The following is a 24,855-nucleotide window of genomic DNA, read 5'->3' on the forward strand; positions in this document are numbered from 1 at the left end:
ATCCCTGCAGTGTGAGGGATTCTTCAGTTCATTAAAGAGAACACATAAATGTGGGTCATATGCTCCACCACAACGCTCATTATGCCATATATCACGTAGTCGTGATAATGACCTGCTAACTACTGGCATTTTTCAGTTTTTATGAATTGTGTATCATATAGAAAAACGCAATTGTTTTTCATTTTGAACCAAATCAGTTGTAAATAATATTGCCGACAGTGACGTTTTATGTCTCTTTGTAACTGCAGTTTCACAACAGATTGCATTTTAAACATCTTTTGTCTTTTATTCTGTGGCAGCTGGATTTAGTGATTAGATTAAAATCAACAATTCTAAAATCACCCAAATACCAGCAGGACAGTCATAGTGGACACAAATATTGACATTCAAAGCTGATTTTGTCCAATAACAATGAAATGCAAATATGCTGGTATATTTCTTTAGCTGGAAATTTGGAGTCAAACAAGCATGAATCATGACACAAGAAAATACATCTGTCAATAAATCAAACATTAATAAAAAATAAAAACTTCCTGTAGTACAAACTATGATCAAACAATAAATTAAAGAAGGCAACATTCAATAATATTGGAATATTAGTAATTATGAAAAAAATAAAATTGTAATATTGTAGAGAGCTAGTCTAAGAGACTAAAGCTTCATTTCTAAGCAGCTGTCCTTGGCTTATTATATACAAGGAAGTCTGTGATGTCATGCCATACATTGCTGTCATGATAGAGGTACGTCATGGAAGACTGTAGTGAGGGCTGGAGGGTGTGTGGGTAATACTCAAACAGCCACAAAACGATGCCCCACACCAGGGTGGCGAAGAGTGGGAATGGGTCATGTTTAGGCTGGGGGATAACTCCTTTCTCTACAGCCAGTCGAGACAGGGCGAACAAGATCCTGGACAGCAAGTACATGTTGATCTGAAATAAAAAAAAGAAGGGAGTTTGAACACATTTACTAAATCAGTTACAGTCTTGGGTTTACGCTGACATGCTTGTTAATGCACAAACAGGGGATTTTTGGACTGCAGGCCTGTCATACCTGGCTATTGATGCTGTTGTTATCGCCAAACACTAACCATCCTCCAACACAGGCAGCCAGGAAGGAGTGAGACTGTAAACTCTTTCCCTGGATCTTCTGCTGCAAGACCTGCAGCCCTTTATATGTGAACACAAAGCTGGCCAGGTTTCGGGAATGGGTGTAAGTGGCCTTCAAAATGGCTTTGAGTTTGTCCTTCAAGCTACCAAAGGGAAGAACAGCATGTTCAGGCTTAAGAGGCATTGGGGATGTTGTAATGGCAAAGTACTGTGACGTTACAGCCCAGATTCTTACCTGCCACTTCTGAATAGAAATGTCATCACCAGGGCATGTGGTGCTCTGATTTTGGCCCCATATCTGAGAATAAACATATTGTAATGTCAGTGCTGTCTGGAAACACAACTGAAAAAACAAGGTCTAAGTGCCTCAGTGCTCATACTCCATAGTTAGTATTGTCAACATACTACATTCAAATATATGAACAAGAATCAGACAGCTGCAAATACGAGATAAAGATTGTCTTGAGATTTCCACGGTGGTTCCAGGCAGCTAAAGCTATAACTGTAATCCAGCTGTTAACCGGAGACCTACTAGCTCCCAGCTCTGTGGTAAATAAGTAAACTATCGTCGTTTAACTCGCTAGCTCATGAATGAGTTCACTCACACGACGCCGTTTCTGAATCCTTTCAAAACCGCCAATGCCGCTTTGTATTTCTCCTGTTGCAGCAGATTATTGACGGTGTACAAAAGAGTTTTTACCAAGTCAGGACCTGCCATGACTTTCAACCGCAGCCGACAGGGCATTAAATAATGTTGCACATCATGATGCGTCACAGCGAAGGTTAGCCGTCGTGCTGCGCTGCATTAAAGGTTCCTACTTTGTAACTTCATCACATGTTTTTGTTTGTGCACCCTGATGTGCACCAACATTTAAAATTGTGTTTTGTTGGGGAAGACTATTTCAAAATTACAAAAGGAAATAGATAAATAAAAGCATTTTAATTTAGGAGGAGTAGGAGAAGGATAGAAGAGGCTGTAAAACTGATTTGTTACCGTAATTTATTTTATTTCATTTTATTTATTACATTATTCACAAAAAAAAAAATGGTATGATCTGGTGCTGGATGTCCTGAACAGTCCGTCTCATCTTGTAACACCACTTTGTTTGTCAAGTGGTGATAGTGAGTCACTGTTGCGCCATAAACTTATCATATAACTTACTAATAGAACTCGAGGTACAGGTGAAACTGATGATCTCTCTCCAGGGCTCCACCCTGTGATAGTGAGTCATGTGACGACCTTAGTGTTCTCAACCGATGCCCATCCATCCACTGTACCACAGCACATGATGTAAGTTGCAAGAATAAAAGAAAGCACAAATGAATTCTTACATATAGTAACAGCATTGTGTCCAATGGAAACTATTTATAACATTTTTACCAGGGAAACAGTCAATGTCCAGTCTTTGCACTGCGCTCATTTTAACTTTCTATCTTGGTGTTGTAGGATTTTTAAGACCCTTTTAAGAGTGTGGTGAATGCAATTTAAGAATATAATTGAAAAGAAAAAAAAGCTGTGCACCAAAATAACGATTCAGTTACCGTCTTTGGAAAATAAATAAATAATATATATATTTATTTTTGTCGATTGGATTGCAATGTGTGTAACCAAAAACACCCAGGAATTCTTCATATCAAGAGGCAGGATAAAGGCACATCCTCCAAACAATCACAACAGTCTGTGAGCCCTACAAGTGTTTCTACTGTAATGTCACAGACCTGTGGCCATATTGGGGCCGGCTCTGAAGATGATTCTATCTTTTCTGTTGTCGCGAGAGTTGTTTTTGACTGTGGAGCAACATATAAAAAGGGACATCACTGAACTGCCAACTCTTGCAAGGACCTGATCTGACCAACACTCTCATTGGAGTCCTCAGTCGATTTAAGCAAGAGCCTGTTGCAGTAATGGCAGATGTCAAAGCCATGTTTCACCAAGTACATGTCCCAGTTAAGCACATCAACTTTCTCCGCTTCCTCTGGTGGCCAGATGGTGACACTGCACAGCCTCCACAGGAATATTGCATGAAAGTTCATTTGTTTGGTGCTGTATCCTCACCAAGTTGTGCAAATTATGCTCTGAGGATAACAGCAGAAGACAATGCACAGCATTTCCCACTTGAAGCAATCAGTACAGTGAAACATAATTTTTATGTAGAAGACTGCCTGAAAGAAGAGCAAGCTGTGCAAATGATCAAGGATTTGACTGCTCTGTCAGAAAGGAGGATTTACTCTTTCAAAATGGATCAGCAACAACCGCACAGTGCTGCTGTCAAACACAGAGGAAAGGAGAGCAAATAAAATGGAGCTGGATTTGGATGCAGATCAACTTCCAACAGAGCGAGCACTTGGACTACAGTGGTGCATTGGAACTGACATGTTTAAGTTCAGGACTTCAGTTCTAGAACAACCACAGACCAGAAGAGGCATTCTTTCAGTGGTCAGTTCTCTTTATGACCCTCTGGGATTTTTAAGCCCCATTCAGTATGCCAGCCAAACTGTTGCTACAGGAGCTCTGTAGGATAAACCTAAAGTGGGATGAAGTCATTCCCCATTCCTTCTTTAAGCAATGGTCTGTTTCAGCACAGCTTCACCACTTTTCTGATGCCAGTCAAGTTGGATATGGAACTGTGTCTTACTTGAGACTGGAAAAAGATCACAACATAAATGTGGCATTTCTCTTGGGGAAGGCTAGAGTTGCTCCTCTCAAGCAGACAAAGATCCCAAGATTGGAACTCACAGCTGCAGTTCTTGCTGTTTGAGTTGATAAAATGCTGCGGAAGTTGCAACTTGTGCTGGAGAAGTCAGTTTTTTGGACAGACAGCACAAGCACAAGCCCTTAAATACATTGCAAATGATACCAGGAGATTCCACACTTTTGTGGCAAATAGAACTTCTGTCATCAGAGAAGCTTCAGATATTGAGCAGTGGAGATATGTGGGTTCAAAAGAGAATCCAGCAGATGAAGCATCAAGAGGAATGAAAGCTCAGGATTTCTTGAAAGGCAGGAGATCGTTAAATGGACCCGAGTTTCTCTCCAAATCAGAGGAGGAACGGCCTAATCTGAAAGAAGATCCTGATGTGGTTTCTGCTGATGACCCAGAGGTCAAAAGGCACTTGATAGTGAACACTATTGTCAAGGATGTGGAGAATGCCACCAGCCAGCTGATCCATTACTTTTCATCCTGGATTAAGTTAAAAACATCTGTGGCTTGGTTTTTAAAAATCAAAGCAGTTCTCATGACACTGGTGCAGAAGAAGAAGGAGTTTTTTGCTTCTGCAGGCCTTAAAGAACATGAAGTGGACAGGAAAGTTCAGAACTTTAAAGTCACACTCAAAGGGCAAAGTGAGAAGGCAGGCACCTCCGGGGGTCCACCTCGAAGATGCAGCATCGTCAATCCGGCCACCATCTCGGAAAGCCAACATACCAAGCAGTACCAGCGAGCTTCTTTGTCACCTGGAGGGAGAGAGAGACAGAAAGGTTTCAAATGTTAATATCACAGCAGTGGTGTGAAAGCAGCTGTAAGAACATGTACTCTGCCTGAATTAAACCTCATCCTAGAGAAATTCCCTGGTGGGAGGCACCCGTTGGGAAAGAATACTAGAGATGGCTGTTGGACAGATCAATCAGTTACACATACAGTGCATTTAGAAAGTGCTCACTTTTTTACATTACTACATTATTTTGCACTCTAATAACTTGTTAAATTCATTCATCAGTGAACAATGCCAACAAGATGGCTGCTAATGCTAGCAAGCTGGCCCCCCCACTTGTTATTTTGCAATCTTGTAATGAAATCAAATTCATTCATCAATGACCAATGCTGTTATCATCATTTATTGCAGCTATTATATATCATGTTTAACAATGTCATTTTCACAATTATTGTCTGGTTGTCACAGCTGCTAATGCCAGCAGCATAAACTTGAATTTCTCAAGCAGATTTTACAGGTTTACAAAGGTTGCTTTACAACTACAAACACTGGAATTATTTGTGAACATCACTTTACAAGCTCAAAATCATTTTGACCTTAATTTGAGCCTAGGTACACGTATAGTTACGGTAACAGTTTTGTTTCATAACAAATCACACACAGCAAGTTTCCAAACAAGTATTTTAATATTCAAGCCAAATCTATCATATAGATATGAATATGCAAAAGTAAATACACGTGTATTCACTCGGTCTACTGGGTCCATACAATCTCAAGTTAGTCATCAGTTACAAAATGAGTCTAAAGTTACTGACGTCACTAGCTGTACAACAGCCGAGAGGAACAGACAATTCTAGTAACCGCTAAAACGTCTGTCGACAACATCAAAATCACCACCTGTAATGTTTGTCGGTACAGTTTCAGTCGTTGCACCGATTATATTTTTAGCTAAAAAGCCAACAATGATGTAACTCACCGGGCTAACAGGAAAGTTGCGAGCTCGGCATCAAACCGCATCTCTTTACTCTCAGGAGCTTCTCCGGCGGTGGAAAACCACATCGAGAGTTACTCGCGTTGCTTCTTTTCCTCGCCGTTGAACGTGGTTTCTTGTCGGGAGCGGTTCTGTGGGATACAAATACATATCGCCTTTTAGGAGGTTCAGCCATTCCTGTGTTTCTGTGATGCTAACTTCTAGCGCTGCCGGAAGTTGTTGTTCTTCTTCTTCGTCGGACTGAGGGAAGACTTGACGCGCCACTGATTCACACAGCGTCTAGTGTCACAAAGTGGTATTACAACACAGGACAGGTCATTTCAGTAGATAACTGAAATACACCAGATGGAGATCATGACATCACTGCGTCTCCTTCACACACTGCTGATAGTGTTGATTCATTATTTTGAACATTTTAAACTAAAGTCCTGGCCACATCTTATATTGCACCTTTACAGCACAACCACCAATTTAAAACTAAAGCTACATGTATTTTGCCAACACTTAAGTTAAAACTAAGACATTGAGCTTAACTGATATTGACACATTCGATGCATACAAAACATTTTGATTTGCTTTGACAGTATATAAATCAATGCTTGGAATATGAAATACAATCATGCTTTACCTTATACTTACATTCAATTTGTAACTTACGAACATTTGTATTTGCCCATTTTGCATTCAGGCCAGTAGCATGAAGCATCAAGATAAAAACCCTTTGCGGAACCACTTTCCTGGGAAAGAAAAACCTCAGACGCTGTGGGACTCACATTCAGTACCAGGCAGTTGATTTCTGCAAGCAAAGAAGACATAACAGCCCGGGAAATTTTACTCACCGAGTATTTCACTTACTGATCGTGGAGTGCTCACAGAGCCAGGTTTCAGTTGCAGCCATGTTGGTTTTTTATATACAAAGAAATCATGGTGTATTGTCCCCCCAGTCACCATATGTTGGCAGTCTTTATGTTACGACACAGCTAGGGGAAAAGGGACGCAACATAAAACCAGGTGTTATTCGTAAATCAAATTTAATGCATAACCCAGATGCTAAATAAGGAAACAAAAATACAAACAAGGTGAGAAGATAACTAAAGTAGGGGAACAGAAGCCAATAAAGAGCCCAACTGTGCGATTCTAACCAGTGGTGTAGTCTAGTTTTTTCTAGTGGGTATACTCTGACCCCCCCCCAGCCTCGCACACATCCATACGGCAGCAGCTGTTTCAAAATAAGCTCAAACAAGAACCACCATGCTCAGTAATGCATTAACATGAGATCATGAAAGACTTATTGTATTTATATGATTATGATGCGTTTGCTGCTCCATCTAGTTCCCCGAAGTGGCGGCAGTATTTACCGGACGAGCATTAAAACACTGAAACAGTCAGTTGAGTCAATTGGTTCTTCTTTCCTTTCATTGCTTTTTCTTTGATGATCAATAATGCTCAGCATTAGTTTACTTTTTTCCCCGCCAGGAAAATTTCAACTTACGTAGGTTTCGCGTCACGCCTGACGGAAGCCCCTGTGGTCCAAAAGAGCGCGCTTCGCGACCGTTCGCGACACAGATTTTAAAAGGAAATTGAACATTATGTCAAAAACCCCATACTGATACGTATCTTTGCGCATTTTTAGTGGTTGTACGGTAAGTCGGGACCTTTTCTAGTGGGTACACGGCGTATACCTGCTTATCACGTAGACTACAACCCCAAAACACAAGCAGCACCCCTGTTCCTAATGTGTCCAACAGTCTTTTTCTAAGGGTGTGATACACAATCACAATTTTAAAACTAACCCAGTCCCCAACAATCACTACCAGCATCTCAAACCAAATCACAAATTACACACACATGTTGACAAAGGCGGTAAAGAGGCGCGCTGCCTATCATGTCAGCCGCCACTAATGATGTGCTGACCGGGTTCTTAAGCTCTTTTCATTTGAATGCTTGAACGACTACAGCTGTGGTGAGGACTCAGGATCATTGTCGGACCAATAGGAGAAGCCGGCCGTGGAGTTGGACGCTCTTCCTCTCTGCTTCGACCAATCCCGTCACGGAGTCCGCGCAGCCTGATTAGCATACAGACACAACACACTGTAAGAAGCAGGTGACTGCACTGCGCTCAATTGAACATATTTTTATGTCGTGCAGAAAGTTGAACAAGAAGGAGCTGAACTGATGACACAATTACGGACGATTGCCCCGGTAGAGCATAACATTAAAAGTATTCGAAAATTACTGGAGACATTTTGAATGCGCTTGGTGTGTGTACTTCACTCCTCACGTTTCACTCTGCACAAAGGACGTTACTTCCAGTTTCATTCATGCTGTTGAGACTCATCCTGACACTGACCTCAGTCACTGCAGGTGTCCCTCAAAAAGCCTTTTGAAGCTGTCACAACTGGCCAAAATAACCTCACAGATTGTTTCAAACCGAGATTTGTCCCCACAACCATAGCAAGACATGTATGCACACATGTACATGTCCTAACAGAAGTTGATCTGCAATAAAGCTATACCACTATATCCCCATATAGACTAGAATAGCTTGTAAGAACATTTATGATATACCTTACCTGTTACCTTTTTGAGACTTATTTTGAAAGCAATATGTGAGGCTGCATGGGAAAGTGGTCTCAGACTTTTGGCCACCACTGTATATAAACTAACCCTATACTGAGAGGTATAGGTTTAAACTGTATTTTAATTTGCTGTGTCTGTTTATGTAATGTAGTGTTTGTGATACAATTGCATTAGTCATTTAGATATTGCATATTACATAATGTGTGTGTGTGTGTTTGTGTGTGTGTGTGTACCTTTCAGAGTAAGAAATATAAAGGAGAATATATAGGAGAAGTTTAAGTTAGGTTAGAGGGTTTTGTTAGGATTTTTAAAATCGGAGCCAGAGAGATAATTTCTTAACAGGAACCAGTTTGTTATGATGCTGCACAAGAGCATTCACTAAATAACACTTTGAGAATTGTTTAATTCAGGATACAGCAACAATGCACTCTCACATAGTATTACATAATTTCAAATGCCAAAGTAAAGACTAACAAAAAAGGAAGGCTTGAAGCGGTTGAATCAGAAATGAATAAGAGGGTTCGGTCATGAGAGTTTAATCCTGTTTCTGTTTGGATAAAGGAGAAGGACTTCTATGAAAGCTGAAGAAGAATAACTGGTCTTACCATGTGTGGCTTCGTGCAAGCCGGTTGTCTCTCAATGCAGAACTTTTGGGGGCCATTATAAACAAAAAGAAAATTAAATCAAGAAAACTATTCTGATGCGATGTACTGTTCAGTGTGTGTGTGTGCGTGCACTTTTCAGAGTAAGAAATATAAAGCCATACATAACCAATATTTGGATATAGTAGGAGGTTTCAGTCAGGTTAGAAGGTTCAGTTAGGATTTTTTTTTAAATGGGAGCCAAAGAAAGATTATTTGTTAACAGGAGCCAGTTTAAGGGAGTAAACATCCTGGAGCATTCATCAAGTCAACACCCGCATATTCAAAGCATTCAAACTGACACTTGTTTCCTATCTGACAAATTACAAGATATGCAATTAACTAATAAATCGCAAACAGTGTTTTATTGTGCTTTGCACCACACCACTTCTGCGTTTTTTCTCATTCATAAGAGAAAGTCTCATTAAATTATGTCTCATTTAAAACAAATATAAACAATAAAAATCTTTAAGTAGTTGTACGGTAGCACTGAACATGCTTTTAGTCATTTCTTTAAAATGCAAACATATCTAACACTTGCTCCTGTGTAGTTTTAATGCACTTATTATAAACCTATAAACTGTTTCTGACAAGTGTCTGACAAATGAATGTAATGTAATGTAAGAAAGCATCATTAAGTACAATGACCTGTGGTTGAAAATGTGTTGTTTAAAAAATTGTATTGTATTAAATAATCTGATTTTATGTGTTATATGTAAAATCTTGATCTGACAACTAACTATTGAACGTGGCAGTCAAATGAAAAAAAACATATCTCCCTCTAAACTGTTGTGGAGTCTGCAGCCTCCAGTAGCTGTTTCACCACCACCCTTAAAGTTTTTTGTGCACCTATGAGCAGCTCTTCCATTCCCTTTGTGCATTATATTTTGGGACAATATCAAAAATCAATAGTTAAGTATAGATAGATATCTTTGAGTACACTTTGGGTTTTTTGTTTTTTTTTACTCTCACAAAATGGTGAAAAGCATATTTTTTTTAATAATGTAAGAGGATATGAAATATGAAAACAGCTAATGCCTTGGGTTTATTTAGAAGAAATATATAAACAAAAGTAATGAATTGTGTCCATATTAAAAAACAAAAAGGTTAAACATGTTGCAATGTAAATAATTTTTACACTTGACAAGTGACCTGCAGGAGCCCAGTGTTAAAATCATTTTATTAACGTTTTTCTTTCCCTCAATCAATCCAGTTCATTGTTACATGAAACCCATTCTCCAAATAAATAGTATTCAACCATTGACTTCCACTTATCAAAAAAAGTTAGAGCTTCAAAAAAGGAAACAGTGATTACACTATCAACATGATTTACAATGTAATCAGAACAACTAAAACATTAATTTGCATATTTCTATACATTTAACCGCCCCATGATCTGGAACACAGCAGTGATTAAACAGTCAAGTGGTTAATTCAGCCAGTTTGGAGTGTCAAGGTGCTATTTCATTAGTTGTAATTTTAACATGTTAACATATTCCACAGTCAACATTTTAATCACAACACTTTTTTTTTTTTTTTTTTTTTTTTTTTTTTTTTTTTTTTTTTTTTTTTTTTTTTAAATCAAGGTTTTATTTTTTTTACAATAATAATCTCTTTACAAGTCTGCACTCCAGTAGCTACACACTGAGATTTGTAAGCGTGTGTGTGTGTGTGTGTGTATTGAATTTCTGCCAGTAAGGGAATAAATGTGAGATAATGTGAAACATCTGACACAATTAAGTATGAAGCAATAATGGATATTGTGTTAGGGTCAATACACCTGTGAGTTCAGTGAGGGAGAGCTCAAGTGAGTGAGAACAACCAACATTTTTTCTATAAAGTACCAGCATTATGAAATGGTATACAGCCACAAGGTTCATAGAAATTCATAAGAAAAGTTTCTTCCTTTTATATTTTGCTAGGAGTTTGATGAAATTTAAATTGCAATTACAAATTGTCAGTGATCTGGGAGGCATACACACATAAATATGTTGTTTAACTATGCATCACGCCACCTATGCACACACTACAGAGCTTGAGTTTTACTAGTCGTTCAAAAATATCACATTACAATTTATTAATTTGGCTCTGCTCATATTAAGCAACAAGATCTCATATAAATACACAGTAACAACACAAGTTAAAACTGTGTATAAATACAAACTCATTTTTGTGATACGCCTACTAAGGAAGCATTTGAAATCCACAGTGATAAAGGTAAAACATCTCTAAGAAAGATTAAGACTTGGTTTCCTTAAAACTGCCTTAAAAGGTGAAATCTGTATTTTGTTTTTAATGATAAAAATATTTCTGAAATTTTGTTCAAATTCTGTTTTTAAAATTGAGATAGCAGAGCTACTGCTTTGTTTACATTTATGTACTTTACAGTGGGTAAAATAAAGGACAACTAAATCTCAATAGTAACAACTGGTGTAAAATGTGTAATTCATTCAGGGGACGTTAAGAACTTGGTGAAGTTTAAGTCAAATTGTTCACAAAAAAGAAAGAAAGAAAAAAAAAACTAAATTAAATCCTTTGGTAGATCAGTTCCATAGTCATTTTCTTAAAATCATACTCTACTTGATACTAAAAACAAACTCTTAGTTTGACATTAGTGGGCCTATTTTTTGGAAAAGACATGGAATAAACTATTACTGTACAAATCTGAATACCTAACACCCTATAAAACTAGGGCCGATTACTTTTACATTAATTCAAATCTTTATTATTAGTTTAAGCCTGCAACTCAAGGGGATCCACTGCCTATGTGAATTATATGTATTAAGATATTAAACACTATGTTCCACTTTGGAAGTATATTTACATAAACTGCATTAATCACTTCACACATTAAAAACAGTTAGGATTCAGTGTTTTCATTACTGATCTAGGATAATACTTAATTCTGGATATCTACCAGCAAATTGGCTACCATTCAGTGGGAATAGGTCATTATTCAACAAATAATTGTTTTGTATTACACAATACATCCTAATGCTCCCACGTCATCAGTACCAGCTCATAATTATCAAGAGACTTCAGAAATGCTTCACACTTTGAGTCTCCCACACTAATAAAGGAAGTGTCTATCAGTGGTCAAAAAGGCTGATATTATGTACAGCACAGACCATGTTGAGAAGGCAAAGTTTGTCAAATCAAAACGCAACCAAAGCACTTTTACCATATACAATATAATGTCCTCTACCAATATTAAGAATTTAAATCAATAGTAAATGCTGAAACTTAACAAAATGCTATACAAATGATCAAACAAATCACTGTTTGGCTCTATTACTGGCAAAAAATGTTTTTTCTACAAAACTATTGCACATAAAAATACAACCTCTCTTAAGAACAATCACAGCCATCTTACTGCTTACATAACCATGTTCAAAGTTTCAACTCACTATGAATGAAAAGAAATCAACTTGTCAACATAGGAGAAATTATTATTACAATTAGCATGATCGTATTTTGCGGAGTTATTAAAGAAACTGTGTATGTGCTATGGGTGTCAGTCCAGTCAATCAGGTACTGATAAAAATCTTCCATCAAAAGAAAAATTAAAGTTGAGCCTGAAAGACCCAAAACCATATATGTGCCTTTTTTGCTGCTTTTAGATATGAACCTTTTTACTGTAAATCAAAATGCACAAATATGGTTTTCCTCTGAAATTGCTCATTCTGCATAGACCCAAACAGCGGTTCTTGAGAAGTTACTACTGCAAAGATTCACAGATTTACGTGTAGAAACTGCACTTGCGCAACGTACTGCAAGTACAGACACGACAGAATGAGAAAAGCTTCTGTTCTGCAACCATCGTCCTATAGTGATGTGAGATTAGGGGGGAACTGATCATATGTGGAATAAGTGAACTAACAGGTCTCTTGTGGAGCAAATTAATTCATTAAATTCATATTAATCTATTCAACTAAACATCTAAACTGTTGTTGCTGCATATGATGATGTGACAGAAAATAAATGTATGTATCATCTACCACTTTATAAGCAGTTCCTGGCTGCAAGGAGAATCTGCTGGAATGTGCTCTGGTCTGAAATGGATAAGGGTCCTCCAAGCCCACTGCTCCTCCATTGGATCCTGCAGCTCCTGCTCCTGTTGTATTACTCCTGCCCAAAGCCTTCTGTCTCTTCTATGGCAAATATGAGCTTCTCCTTCAGCTGCTCATAGCTCTTGTAAGGAGGGAGGTCCAGACGATTAAAGCTACACAGAGAAACGAGACAGAAAGCAGATGACTCTTTGTGTAAATATATTAGATTCAATGCATAACCTCTTATATAGAGTACTGGATTAATAGCATGAGAAAATGCCTCATTACATCAGCCAAATCTGCACATGAATCACAAAACTAGCCAAAAAAAAAAAAAAAAAAAAAAAAAAAAAAAAAAAAAAAAAAAAAAAAAAAAAAAAAAAAAAACGCACAATGAAACACAAAGAGGTAAATAAGGAAATAGAATAATTTAACTAAATAAATATATAGCTTTCAAATTACTCTTATACTTGGGTTTAAACATACAATAACTGATGATTAAAAAATGCTTTTACTTTCCATCTTGTTCATTGTTAGCACATTAAATCATCTTGTTACTTGAGCTGCTGATGCCTGAGAAATCTATCAATCTCAAGCATTGCTGCATTAATTTTGCATGATGCTGCACAAGAGCATCAGTTAAATAAACAGTTTGTAAATTCTAATTCAGGGTACAGCAACAATGGACTCTCACATAGTATTATATAACTCCTAATTCCAAAGTTAAGACTAACAATAAAGAAAGGCTTGCAAGTAGTTGAATCAGAAATGAATAAGAGGGTTCGGTCATGAGAGTTTAATCCTGCTTCTGTTTGGATAAAGGAGAAGGACTTCTAAGAAAGCAGAAGCAGAAAAACTGGTCTTACCATGTGTGGCTTCGTGGAAGCCAGTTGTCTTTGCCCACTTTCTCAATGCAGAACTTTTGGGGGCCGTTGCTTCCTATATTTAATCAACAATAAACAAAGATTAAATCAGGAAAACTATTCTGATGTGATATACTGTAGAGTGAGTGTGTGTGTGTGTGTGTGTGTGCCCATTTTGCATACCCATCAGGTCAGCAAAGCCACCAACAGGAAGACGGCAAGTTCCTGTGACAAACTGCAGCAGTCTCATTCTCTTCTCGTTGTCCATCTCCTTCACAAACTGTCAACAGATCATTCTATGTAAATAGCCTTTAACAAATCCAGTATGACTTACTTTTAATATTATATTATATTCCTAAAACCTAAAGTTTTTCTTTGTTTTATCAAAAGTTTTGACAATCTTTGGACCCAGTGAAGACTCTCAGACTGTGAAGCAACAGCAAAAGGCAATACAGTTACAAAGTTTTAGTTCTTTAGTGAGCTAACTACACTGGTATTGTGCAGTATTAATCTCCTACAGCAAAGTGAGAAGAGATAAATCAGAAATGGTGTTTTGATCTTGCAGACTGTGTACGTATATACCAACCTGCCAGAACCACAGAATCTGCTTGCTACTTCGTGCATAATGCCTGTAGATTGTGTTTCTTTGCCAGTCCACCAGGTCGATCTCTTGCATACCACACAGCATCACCTACAGGCAAGAATAAAGCATCTTTATTGTGTAGTGAACACACTCAAAATTGGATGGTTGGTTTTTTCTCTACTGAATCAACAGTTTTCAGACGACAAACACTGCCCCAAAATGTTTTATGTTTTAGTAAATAGTGGAGAGAATAGTTAATTCAATACCTCTAATTCCTTAGCATCAAAGTACTGAAGGTATTGCTGGGGCAGAACTTCATTGAAGCCCACAAAGAACGCCTGAGTCTGCTCCTCCACACCTCTGGACAGCCTCCACTCTGCCACCAACCTGAATGCAAAGATATGAAGATAAACAATAAAAATTCAAACAAAGCAAAGAAAATTCAACTTTTGAACACAAGTGGTTGCTTGAAATACTGTGTATATTCTACCATTTATTGAAATTATGGAAAGTCAGCTTGGATGCCAGTCAGTCAATCAGTAAATGTGTGAGATGTAAAAGTGAATGTAATTGAGGTGGATGACAGCAGGATGCAGCTGTACCTGATGTATTCCTCCTTGTTTTCCTCAGTTACTTGGATGTTCCCTCCATCTGGTTTCAGCTCATGGGTGGTGACCTCCCCCAGGATCTCCTTGTCGACTGAGAAGAACATCTCCAGACCACACTCCTCTATGTTATTATCCCTGCAGGCCAGAGAGTCGTGATCAGAATTAACACAGTTAAAATAGACAAAAAGGTTACACTACAGCTCAACAACGGAGTACAGCCTGATGTGTACTTTCAATATAAAGTAAACTAAAGTACACCACAGCAGATGGCAAACACGCTATTTTAGGCTGTCCTAATCACGCACGTGTCCATCAGCTACCCACCCACGGAAAACAAATAATCAGGTTTGTAACCCCAGACCTACTTGATCCATATGAGTGAGTTGTAAAACTCTGGATCTATGGACTCCAGGTCTTTGAGAGCGAGAGGTTTGTTCAGGATACGCTTGTAGAAGGGCAGGGAGAAACCCGTGTCGATGAATTTGCCATGGAACAAGGCCTAGAAAGAAAATACTGGGCCGTCAGGTGACATGATCATCTTGTGGGCCAAAATTAATCATGCCATCACCTTGTGTTCAAACACTGCTGGCACAGTTAGAAGTGTGTTTACAAATAGTGCAGATACCATGGCAATGAAGCGTCCTATGAACTTGAAGTACTTGAGGTGGTCAGGGTTGATGTAAGACGCAGGGTTGATCTGCAGACAGTAGTTGTCCTTGCCAGCATACTCAAACAGACAGTACATGGGGTTCAGAACTTCATGAGACAGCAAGAAAAACCACTCCCTGAAAATATAACCACAGAAGAGAAGATCTTTCGCTGGGATTATCACAACAGGTTTTGTGGGTCAAGGGTGGTGTCAAAAAAAAAAAGGTACAAATGTGAACAAAACACACCTTATGAGTCATACAATGAGATGCAATTGCACAAAAAAAACAATTGCTGAACTTACCTGGCCACACCTCCATAGTCCAAGCCCTCTTCTCCAGGGAATATGATCCATAGTCTGCGCCTCAGATCTTGAGGGTGGAAGCTCATGATCTTTGAATGCAGGTAAAGAATTAAAACAGTTCCACACCTCAAGCATTAGCAAAACAATGCAGAAAAACACAGTAAGAAGGCAGTGTATTCAGATGATCACCTGTTGGAATGACTCCTCAAACAAGGTTTTCCTGGAGACGGTAATCTTAATGTGCTGAGACAGCGACATTTGCTGAGAGGAAAAAAAAAAAAAAACAAGAAATATATAAATATTTGAATACTGTACACCTGCAAGATAGCATGCACATTATATTTTATCTTTGCATATTGAAGTACCAGTAGATATAAAGACACAGTATCAGTAAATTTATGAAAATTAAGAATCAACTATTTTATTATGAGGGATAAAGCATTTCAGCACCTGCTCTGGGATGTTCGAATAGCACATACCTGACACCAGAATCTGAAGTATTGCACTTTGGCTTTGAAGTCCCTGACGTAGGTTATCTGTGGCCCATTCTCACTGTGGACAAGATCAGAGGAAAAATGATCACTGCAAGATAAACAACTACATTTAGTAAACATCCATGATTTGAAAAGTGCAATGATGCTGCATTCTGTTAAGGATTCTCTAATTAGGCATTTTCAGGCCAAAGATCACTGATGTGATTTAAATGCATATAAACATGCACTAATCAATATTTTTTTTAAATGCCACTGAAATAATTTTCTCTGTGTAATGTGGAAGAGATTGTGTTTATAGGAAAATGGTTTCTACCTCAATGAAATAAATCTAATGGTCCGAGTGTTCAGGCTACTTATAAAGAGTACAAGATACATTTTAATGTGAGCCAGTTTACACCAACACTTTGACAACTTACAGTGAAGATTTCCCTGTGCGAGGGTCAATGTAAGTTGTGGCTCGCCTGTTGTGGTCTACAAAGTAGGGAATACCATCCACAGTGAACCTCATCTCCCAACCCTCTGGCAGGGGCTTATCATTCAGCAGCCTGACCAACACAAACACAAGTGAATGTACATGAAACCAACAGTTCAAAAAGAGTTAGACTCAAAACTGACATTACAAGGGAAATTGTGGAATTGAATTACAAATGAAAGTGTGCACTAACAAAGAAGACACAAGCAGTAATTGTCAAAATACTGGAAAATGTAAACAGGTTTCCAGTTCTCTAAAGTCGCGGATTTGCAGTAATTTCCTTGGTTAAGATATTTGATAAGAATCTATTTGTCAGCTTAAAATAATAACCAAATATCAGTCACTCAGAAGAGTCTCTTCTCTGATAATTGGTGACACATTACTGCCTCTCACAGGCAATACAGGGAACTTACAGTTAAGTTAATGATCTTTTCTGACAATATTGTAAATTACTTATATTGCAGGTTTGTTTATATTTAGTATGACAAAGGTATGGCAGTGTCAAGATGCATATTACATGGCACACATACACACACACACACACAAGCATACACTCACCCTTGCCTCCTGGGGTCTTCCCACTGCGTCGTCCGAGTTGGATGATGAACAAAGTACACTCTGCCATTGGTGTCCGTTCTCTTTTCTGGCATTAAGAAAATGCATTTTATTTCATTTTTTTATAGTTTTTATTCACTCTCATGCATTTATACTAAAACATAACCATAGATTTAGAAAACATCTTTAATTATTTACACTTTTATACATTTCAGTACATACAACTAAACTAAATGTCTAATGCTCAGTGATATTTACCCCAACCATGTGGCAGAGGTCCCAGTGGGTCAAACTCTTTATTGGCTGTAGCTGCAAGCTGGTCTTGGAGCTGAGCAGGAGAGAGAATGACGCATGTTGTTTAAGTCTACATAATTGTAAAAACTGCTTTTATCAATTACCATGATGCAAGTGTAACAGACCTCATACATAGTATTTTTTATCTTGACTCAAAAAAAGAGTTTCTCAACTATGCGTATATGAGGTGTGAGCTGAACTATGCATTACTTGGACCATGTAGAGCCTTGCAAAGTCACCCTCATGTGAGGTTATTTCAGCAGGGGAGTCAAATGTGTGATCTTAGAAAAGAATTAACAATGACTGAGACAGTTTACAGCAGTGTTTCCTACACCTAGATACCCTCAAGAGGGCAGTAGTTAAGTAGTTCACTAAAAAGTGAACATAAAAACCTTCACTTATGGGATTATATTAAAATGTTAAAAACCAACAATTTATAAATTATCATTATAGTACAGTATTAGACAGTAGAAATGTTTTCAATACTTTCATGTACTGATCTCAAATAGATACAGTATGTATGTATGTATGCATGTTTTTACATTTTTCACAAAATACTCACTTAATTTTCCACATGAATATATTTGAACAAATACAGTTCATGTTTGTGACAAATCTTCAAAGACTGTGACAGCTCTCACCCCATAAATGAACCTTTGGTTGAACTGCTGCATGGCTCCCTGCAGCTGGCTGCGCTGGTGCTGCCATTCCTCATAGTTACGCACTGACTCCTGTGTGGGACGTTGCCACGTAGTTGTTCGGGTTATGTGGTCGACATAGTACACCCTACCCATCGGGTCCACCCGGCGCTCCCACCTACACAGAAGGGAGAGTAAAAGGAAGTCAGTACTGAGTTGATAATGTAAGCCAAATGGCAGATGTGCACAGATTATTTCAATGTGTTCAAGAACTGCAACTACATTAAATCTAAAAACTAATGGTAAATGTAGGTATAAAATATGTCTGTACTAATTTAAGTTTTAATTTATGGTATTATGCTTTTTTTAGTTGAGTTTATTTCGGTCATTTTCAACTTATACAACTCAAATACACATGTAAATAAATAAATAATCATAAGTCTTTTTTTGAAACAGTAACAAATCAAATCAAGACAAGTTTATAATGACAGAAAAGGTGTAGGCTGAACCCTTAGCTTATAATGCCTACCCATTCCGCATTTATTATTTTGTACAGATCCCTTTAGATTTATACACTGAAATATACTTTATGTATATTGTATATACTCAAAAGTCCCAAATAAAGATTCATGTACACACTAGTAAAAACTGGGTTTGTGATTGCTTTGTATGTGTTTCCCCAACACATAGTACTATTAAAAAGATTGTACAATATATAAGTTTGGACCCAGCACTGAACCTTGTGGAACCCCATGTGACCCTCAGCAATTCAGATTTATCATTGTTTATTGCACATACTGATATCTTTTATCTACATTATTACCAAGTGTGTGCGTGTGAGTTTGCTAGGTCTGAAACCATATTGGTGGTCACTTAATAAGTTGTGTTTTTCTATGTAATGATCAAGTCTTTGTATGAAAAGTTTAGCCTAGAACTGAGGAAGGAAAGAAACTGGTCTATAAAGGTATTGATGGTATAAAAGATGGATCAAGTGTTCTTGTACCCTGTAGGCAGAGGCTCAGGTCTGTCCCAGGTTGTCCTTTTCTCAATGTGATCCACATAGTACAACCGTCCATTCTGGTCCACCCTTTGCTCCCACCTGCAGAGCCAATACAAATTAGTGAGCAATGACAAAGTACAGGAAACAGGTTTTGTTCAGGAGGCCTACTGCAGAGCAAATAGATTCTGTAATGAAAAATGTAAAATTCTTTAAAATACCTAGAATTTTGCTAAATAATACAATAACAACACATATAAATAGTCCGCAATCTAAAATTCCTATGAAACAGTGGCAACAGTTAAGACTTGCAGAACCAAAAGTATTGCCTTTTACCCTGGAGGTAAAGGACCGTTGGTCATAGGTGTGACTCTTGGAGTTGCTGTGGCCACAGCTGTTGAGGCAGAGGCCCCTGGTTTGGGGCCAGATGCTGTCTGTGAGGAACTTGCAGTCGCTACACCTGATTCATCCTGTTGATCTGAGCACCCACTGGCAGACACCTGAGAGGAGCCATCAGAAGGCGGGGCTTCACTCAGCTCACTAGGGGAAGAACTACTAGAAGAGGCTGAGGAGAGAAGCAAGGGTAAAGGCAGAGGAGAGAACCAGGAAATCAATGAGTTAATTTATATTTGCTCTGATTGCAGGTGTCACACACAGAGACATACACATACTGTTCCTGTATATACAAGAACATCCATGGTATGCGAGAATGTGAAATGACTGATATGTCAAATTGTATGTGAGCTAATAGTCTGTAAAGTAACTGATGTCACTTTGACATCTCATGCTTTTCCTACTTGGTGAGGCTGCAGGTCTGCGAGGCGTTGGAGGAGGAGGTCGGGTTGGTCTAGGAGGACGTGAAGCAGTGGAGCCCCCTGGAGACCGGGAAGGAGAAGCCGTACCGTTGACAGCATGACCATTAGGTACAATAACCCACTCCTCTGAGTCACTGGAGGGAGACGTGTCCCTGCTTGACCTGGGGATCAAAATGTAAATGTTAACACTTATGTTACTCTGCAGGTACGGTATAATTATTGAGTATTTACCCAAAAGTAAATGTATGAGGTTCATGACTGATATGATTTTGTATGGCCAAACACATGATATGCACAAAAACATTAATAGTTCAATAATTAAGGGTTTACTAAACCTGTTGCCAGTGTCTCCATTTTGTTTTGCATTTCCATTTGGAACAGCTGCTAGAATGTCAGAGAAAAGAAAAACAATTGACATAATTTATACAAAATAATTCAGGATGCTATGACTACAGCAGCACATCTTACAGCTAAGAAACATATTTTTCAGTGCTCTGTGTATGTAATGGCAAAAGTGTTTGTAAATTACCGACTGACATACACCAGTACTTTTTATTTTAACAAAGATAGATGACTCTGCAACTGATTACAAATAAGAAAATAAAGTCTCAGTAGACTTATAAACTTCAACTTGTTCATGTTTTCAGATTGTTAATGTCAACCTTTTACTTTATATTGGATTTAATTGTGTGTGTGGTTCCTTACAATATTCTCTCTCAGCAATGGTTTCGGGGTCCACCTGCATGCCGTCCAGGCAGACTGACAGGTCACCTACAACATCCTGGGGGTCTCTGTCAGAGCACAGCTGCAGCGTCTGCACCACCTCACACACTGGGATGGGGATAGAATCAACATGTTGAACACATGAACAGGTACTTGTAATTTGGATTTAACAACACACCTCAGATGAACTCATCACACAATAAACCACATTAACCCATCAAAATAAAATGAAAACACAAGCTAAGGTTGCCTCGGAAGTGGTCAAAATTGCCCATGTATACATGCACTTCCAAATGTGATCAGAGATTAAAATTAACAAGAAGTTAGAAGGGCTACGCTCACTGGTATTTTGTTGCTGTTTTCAGTGCTGCTGGTGGATTATGCGGCTTTAAGGATGGCAATTGTCAGCCAGCTCAAAGCACTTTAGTCACATGAGGTGTAACAAGCAATGTTGCCTTAAGCAAGCAGCTGTAACACAGAATATGAACCAGACGCTAATGTCATATGGTTTGTGCATGCTGACCAGGTCTGAGGAGAGCCTCTGTATCGAGTTATAAACATACTCAGAGCACCCAGAAGGTCACAAGCTTAGGTGAGGCCTCTATTCCAGTGAAATGAAAATCTAGTAGAGTAGTGTGCAGGCTGGTTGTTACGCTTATCAAAGCCCAATAAAGCATTCCCATAACAAACACAGGCAGATATGCACTCTTACATAACAAGTGTGTATAGTGTCTAAAGTGCGTACATCTGCCAAATCTGACAGGCTCCTGATAGACACAGACACAAAAAACGAACACTGACAGTGAGATTACATGGGATACAACTGGTTATTATCCTGAAATAAATAAGCCTTGCAGTGGGCGCTATTTCCTGACTACCTCGTAATGTTCTGTGGGAATCAACCCCCCTGAGCCTGAAACTATTAATGCCATGCTCTACTTCTTGGAAAGCAATTTTTTCCTATTCTAAAAAAATAGCGACAAATAACAATATCTCCAAACAGCTAAACAAAATTATAGTTGTCTAATGTCAGAAAATGTAAAACTTAGTGGAAATTTTGATATCAATTTTTATGTTCGACCTTTTGAAAAAAAAAAAAAAAAAAGAACACGTGAACACAAAGATGAGCCCATAGGAGTAAGAAAGTAGTGAGAACTCACATTTCAGGTCATTAATCTTAAGGGTCTCAAGGATCTCCAGTGTGGCCATTCCCAACAGGATGTCCGCCTTTAGTGTCTGGTGGCTCCAAACACGGAAGATCAGCTTGCTGACTGGAGTCACAATTCTGTAGAAAAGTGAGAAGATGGCACAAAATAATCAGCTCTGAGGAAATAAATCAGTGATGGTTGTGGTATTCTTTCTTTTCTTTTGTTTCTCCAGGCGGGGGAGGCCCACTGTAAAAGGCTATAGCTTCTTAACCTCTCCTGTCACATCTCTTTTATTTCAATTATCTAATTCTGGGTATTACTTCAATGTGAGGGTCTGTTTGCTTTTTATATATTTAATGTCATTGTAGTTGTGTAAATTTCAGTAAGACCAGAAAACTATTTTAAGATGCAATGAGCTCTAGGGTGGTAACAAAAAACAAAATTTTAGATTTGATGCAATCTGTGATTTTGAGACACAGTCCTCTAATTATTCAGGTTAATAAAACATTATGCTAAGATTTCCCTGTGGTGGGTTAAGAGTTTTACTTAATAGTTACCAAATTATTTATTCATTCTGGGCCCTATTTAAATGGCAAAACCACAATCAACAATCATCATTGCAATAATTAATCAGCTATTTGTTAAACTGTTTCTTCTCCTATCACAAACACAAGAGTCATACTTACACTGTGAGAGCCTGCTTCCATTTGGGACTGTGTGTGTTGTTGCACTTCTCAGTCCTCTTTGACTGGCCATCCACAGCTACCTCAACATATGGACTGGGACCAAACCAGTTCTTTTTGTTTTCCTTCAGCCTGGCTGAAAGCACTAGAAAGAAGAAACCAACAGAATAATACTAGAAACACCTGTCCATATAGCGCAATACATTTCAGAAGCATGACAGAACTGTTGTATCAGACTACATTAGTCTTAGCTAGGTGTACTCAATAAATTGTCAATTGAGTGTAACTTAAGTCTCAGCAGAATTTATAAGATGTGGCATTTGGTAGAGATGCTACAATCTGCTAACACCATTCACGTATGATTATAGTAATACTACTTCTTCCTGTGATTCCCAATGCTGAATTTGGAACTTAACTATGCACAACCTGCAACTTTTCATTAGCAAAGTCAAATAATAATCAACACTACAACATTATCAATTTGGCACAGTTCTTGTCTCATTTTGTTGTTAGACAATCTTACAAATTTTGCAATAACAATAACTTACCTGTGACTTGCAATTGGGACTTCATGGTTCATCCATAACACTGCAGCCTTCTTTGGCTGCAACAAAAGGACCTGCAACAACTGTAAACAGTGACATCACATGTAAACATGGAAGACTTTGTTCAGGTAACCTACTTAAAGAGTGATTAGGCGATTAGGTTGCTATGGTAAGTGTAAATTATAGCCTGGCTTTACATACAAAGGCAAGTATGGATTGAGGAGACTGTTTAACCAAAACAAAAGGCTATATATGACAATTCGAGGTATTTAGAAACATTACAGTGAAAGAGTGTGTTTGTAGTGATGCTGACTCAAACATACAATACTACACAACACTCTACACTACTACACAACAATACTTCATTTAATTTGTATCATGAATTTAAACTACTTAAACTGCACACATATTTTAACATTATTTCTTCTGTATATAGTCCCACTGAAAGGCAATCTAATTTAATTATGGCCTGGCTCTGTCTATTTCCTAAATCTTGTACAGTTTTACAATTTGTAAATTTGACATTGTTGTCATGTCTGCTAAACGTGAGCTGTTATCGTGCAGACACACACTGTACCAAAATGTACGTTACCCACTGATTATGTTTAATCTTAGCTATTTCAAGACACCACCGAGTCTCTTCCACAACAGAAAATCCCATCCTTAACTAAGCTATATTAAGTCTCACTAAATCTAGTTTGCTAATCTTTGAAAATATCCTTTGACACAACAAGAAGGTAGTTTATCTTAAATGGTAGAGACGGAGGGAAGTGGGGGGGCGTTAATATAGTTTATGAGAAAGAGGTAGAGTGTATCGGACAGCAACATAAAGTTGTCAAAAGAGACGACGTGTTTCCTGCTACCTGCAACAGAAAGGCAGTCCAACTATAGCTTAATAGCTTTAACTGTCAGGTTAGCATCAGGGTTAGCCAGCATGAGATTTCTTATCAAGACAGCTTCAAACACCAACCTTTTGTGTATTAACGGGTTCGAATGCGATATTGTTACGATGTAATATAATCACTAATAGGAAGTGAGAAGTTCCACCACCACCTGGGGCAACTTTGCTCGCCGACGTGTTGAACACCGAAGCTTTAGCATTAACTAACGTAAGTAATGCTAACACCACCCAGCTCTTTGAGCAGCTTCGATCGTTCAGTCGAGCAAATCTTAGATCTCTCATTCAGTGAACGACTAAATGTCCATACCTGATATAAGCAGACGACAAAGAGCCACACGGACTTTAGTTTCAGCTATGCCTAGGTTGTTGACAGGTAGCCGCCTGCCATCAGCACAGACCCGTGTTCCGCTAGCCAGAACAAGACCAGCTTTTCCGGTGCGAGTTTTTCAAAATATATGTGGTGGAGCGCAAAGTAAAATTTTATATTTAGTAAAAATGTACATAGTAAAAATTGTAATATTCAAGTAAAGCAGGAGTACCTCAAAATATTTCAGACTGTAGTTTGGTACATGATTGTTACCAGACTGCATAGTCTATAAAACCAGTTAATCTGTTAGTCCCACTGTGCTCAGTCATAACATCAACAATGACAGGCTCAAAGCCGGCCTGAAGACATTACTCTTGCTACCTTTGTTGCAACTTTTTCTGTTGTTGTCAGTCTCTTCTCTTACCTATTGGATATGTTTCTGTAATTATATTACAACTGAAATGATTAGTCGATTAAT

General features: G+C 38.2%; 2 protein-coding genes and 1 long non-coding RNA gene across 4 annotated transcripts; all 3 read right to left on the reverse strand.

Moving 5' to 3' along the window:
* Positions 1–260: 260 nt before the first annotated feature.
* Positions 261–1,869, reverse strand: pxmp4 (peroxisomal membrane protein 4). The gene is made up of 4 exons (XM_023406339.2): positions 1,712–1,869; positions 1,342–1,404; positions 1,051–1,249; positions 261–929 (listed from the first exon to the last, which is right to left on the reverse strand). The coding sequence occupies exons 1-4, from the start codon at positions 1,849–1,851 to the stop codon at positions 666–668; spliced, it is 666 nt and encodes a 221-aa protein (XP_023262107.1). The 5' UTR covers positions 1,852–1,869; the 3' UTR covers positions 261–665.
* A 223-nt stretch (positions 1,870–2,092) lies between these two features.
* LOC147819123 (uncharacterized) lies at positions 2,093–5,732 on the reverse strand. Its single transcript, XR_015437250.1, has 2 exons — positions 5,515–5,732; positions 2,093–4,560 (listed from the first exon to the last, which is right to left on the reverse strand). It is a non-coding gene; the product is annotated as an uncharacterized LOC147819123 (long non-coding RNA).
* Positions 5,733–9,903: 4,171 nt separating this feature from the next.
* On the reverse strand, positions 9,904–24,511 carry itcha (itchy E3 ubiquitin protein ligase a). 2 transcript variants are annotated; one of them, XM_087174022.1, is made up of 24 exons: positions 24,378–24,511; positions 23,173–23,252; positions 22,628–22,769; positions 21,954–22,078; positions 20,776–20,901; positions 20,406–20,451; positions 20,053–20,231; positions 19,592–19,820; positions 19,262–19,357; positions 18,262–18,436; positions 17,585–17,654; positions 17,330–17,414; positions 16,716–16,844; positions 16,285–16,357; positions 15,995–16,066; positions 15,806–15,894; positions 15,479–15,638; positions 15,219–15,352; positions 14,848–14,988; positions 14,512–14,632; positions 14,249–14,353; positions 13,846–13,942; positions 13,666–13,738; positions 9,904–12,972 (listed from the first exon to the last, which is right to left on the reverse strand). In XM_087174022.1, the coding sequence occupies exons 2-24, from the start codon at positions 23,195–23,197 to the stop codon at positions 12,873–12,875; spliced, it is 2,592 nt and encodes an 863-aa protein (XP_087030148.1). In that variant the 5' UTR covers positions 23,198–23,252; positions 24,378–24,511; the 3' UTR covers positions 9,904–12,872. The 2 variants fall into 2 exon arrangements, with proteins under 2 accessions (XP_087030148.1, XP_023262109.1); XM_023406341.2 differs by having other exon boundaries at positions 20,406–20,454.
* Positions 24,512–24,855: the final 344 nt, after the last annotated feature.

This window comes from Seriola lalandi, unplaced genomic scaffold (genome assembly GCF_002814215.2).
Source record: "Seriola lalandi dorsalis isolate HSWRI2012SDOR001 ecotype SW California unplaced genomic scaffold, Sedor1 jcf7180002054304, whole genome shotgun sequence".
In the NCBI taxonomy this organism is placed as follows: Eukaryota; Metazoa; Chordata; class Actinopteri; order Carangiformes; family Carangidae; genus Seriola; species Seriola lalandi.

What these genes read in the sequence shown, in the direction of transcription:
- pxmp4 (XM_023406339.2), bottom strand. Translation starts at nt 1,851, where the DNA reads ATGCCCTGTCGGCTGCGGTTGAAAGTCATGGCAGGTCCTGACTTGGTA. An exon ending in GGATTCAGAAACGGCGTCGT is followed by an intron (nt 1,405 to 1,711) that starts GTGAGTGAACTC and finishes GTTTATTCTCAG; the next exon opens with ATATGGGGCCAAAATCAGAG. An exon ending in ACAACAGCATCAATAGCCAG is followed by an intron (nt 930 to 1,050) that starts GTATGACAGGCC and finishes TTTTTATTTCAG; the next exon opens with ATCAACATGTACTTGCTGTC.
- itcha (XM_023406341.2), bottom strand. Translation starts at nt 23,197, where the DNA reads ATGAAGTCCCAATTGCAAGTCACAG. An exon ending in AACGGTCCTTTACCTCCAGG is followed by an intron (nt 19,358 to 19,591) that starts GTAAAAGGCAAT and finishes TTGGCTCTGCAG; the next exon opens with GTGGGAGCAAAGGGTGGACC. An exon ending in TTGATGCTAAGGAATTAGAG is followed by an intron (nt 14,354 to 14,511) that starts GTATTGAATTAA and finishes TCTTGCCTGTAG; the next exon opens with GTGATGCTGTGTGGTATGCA.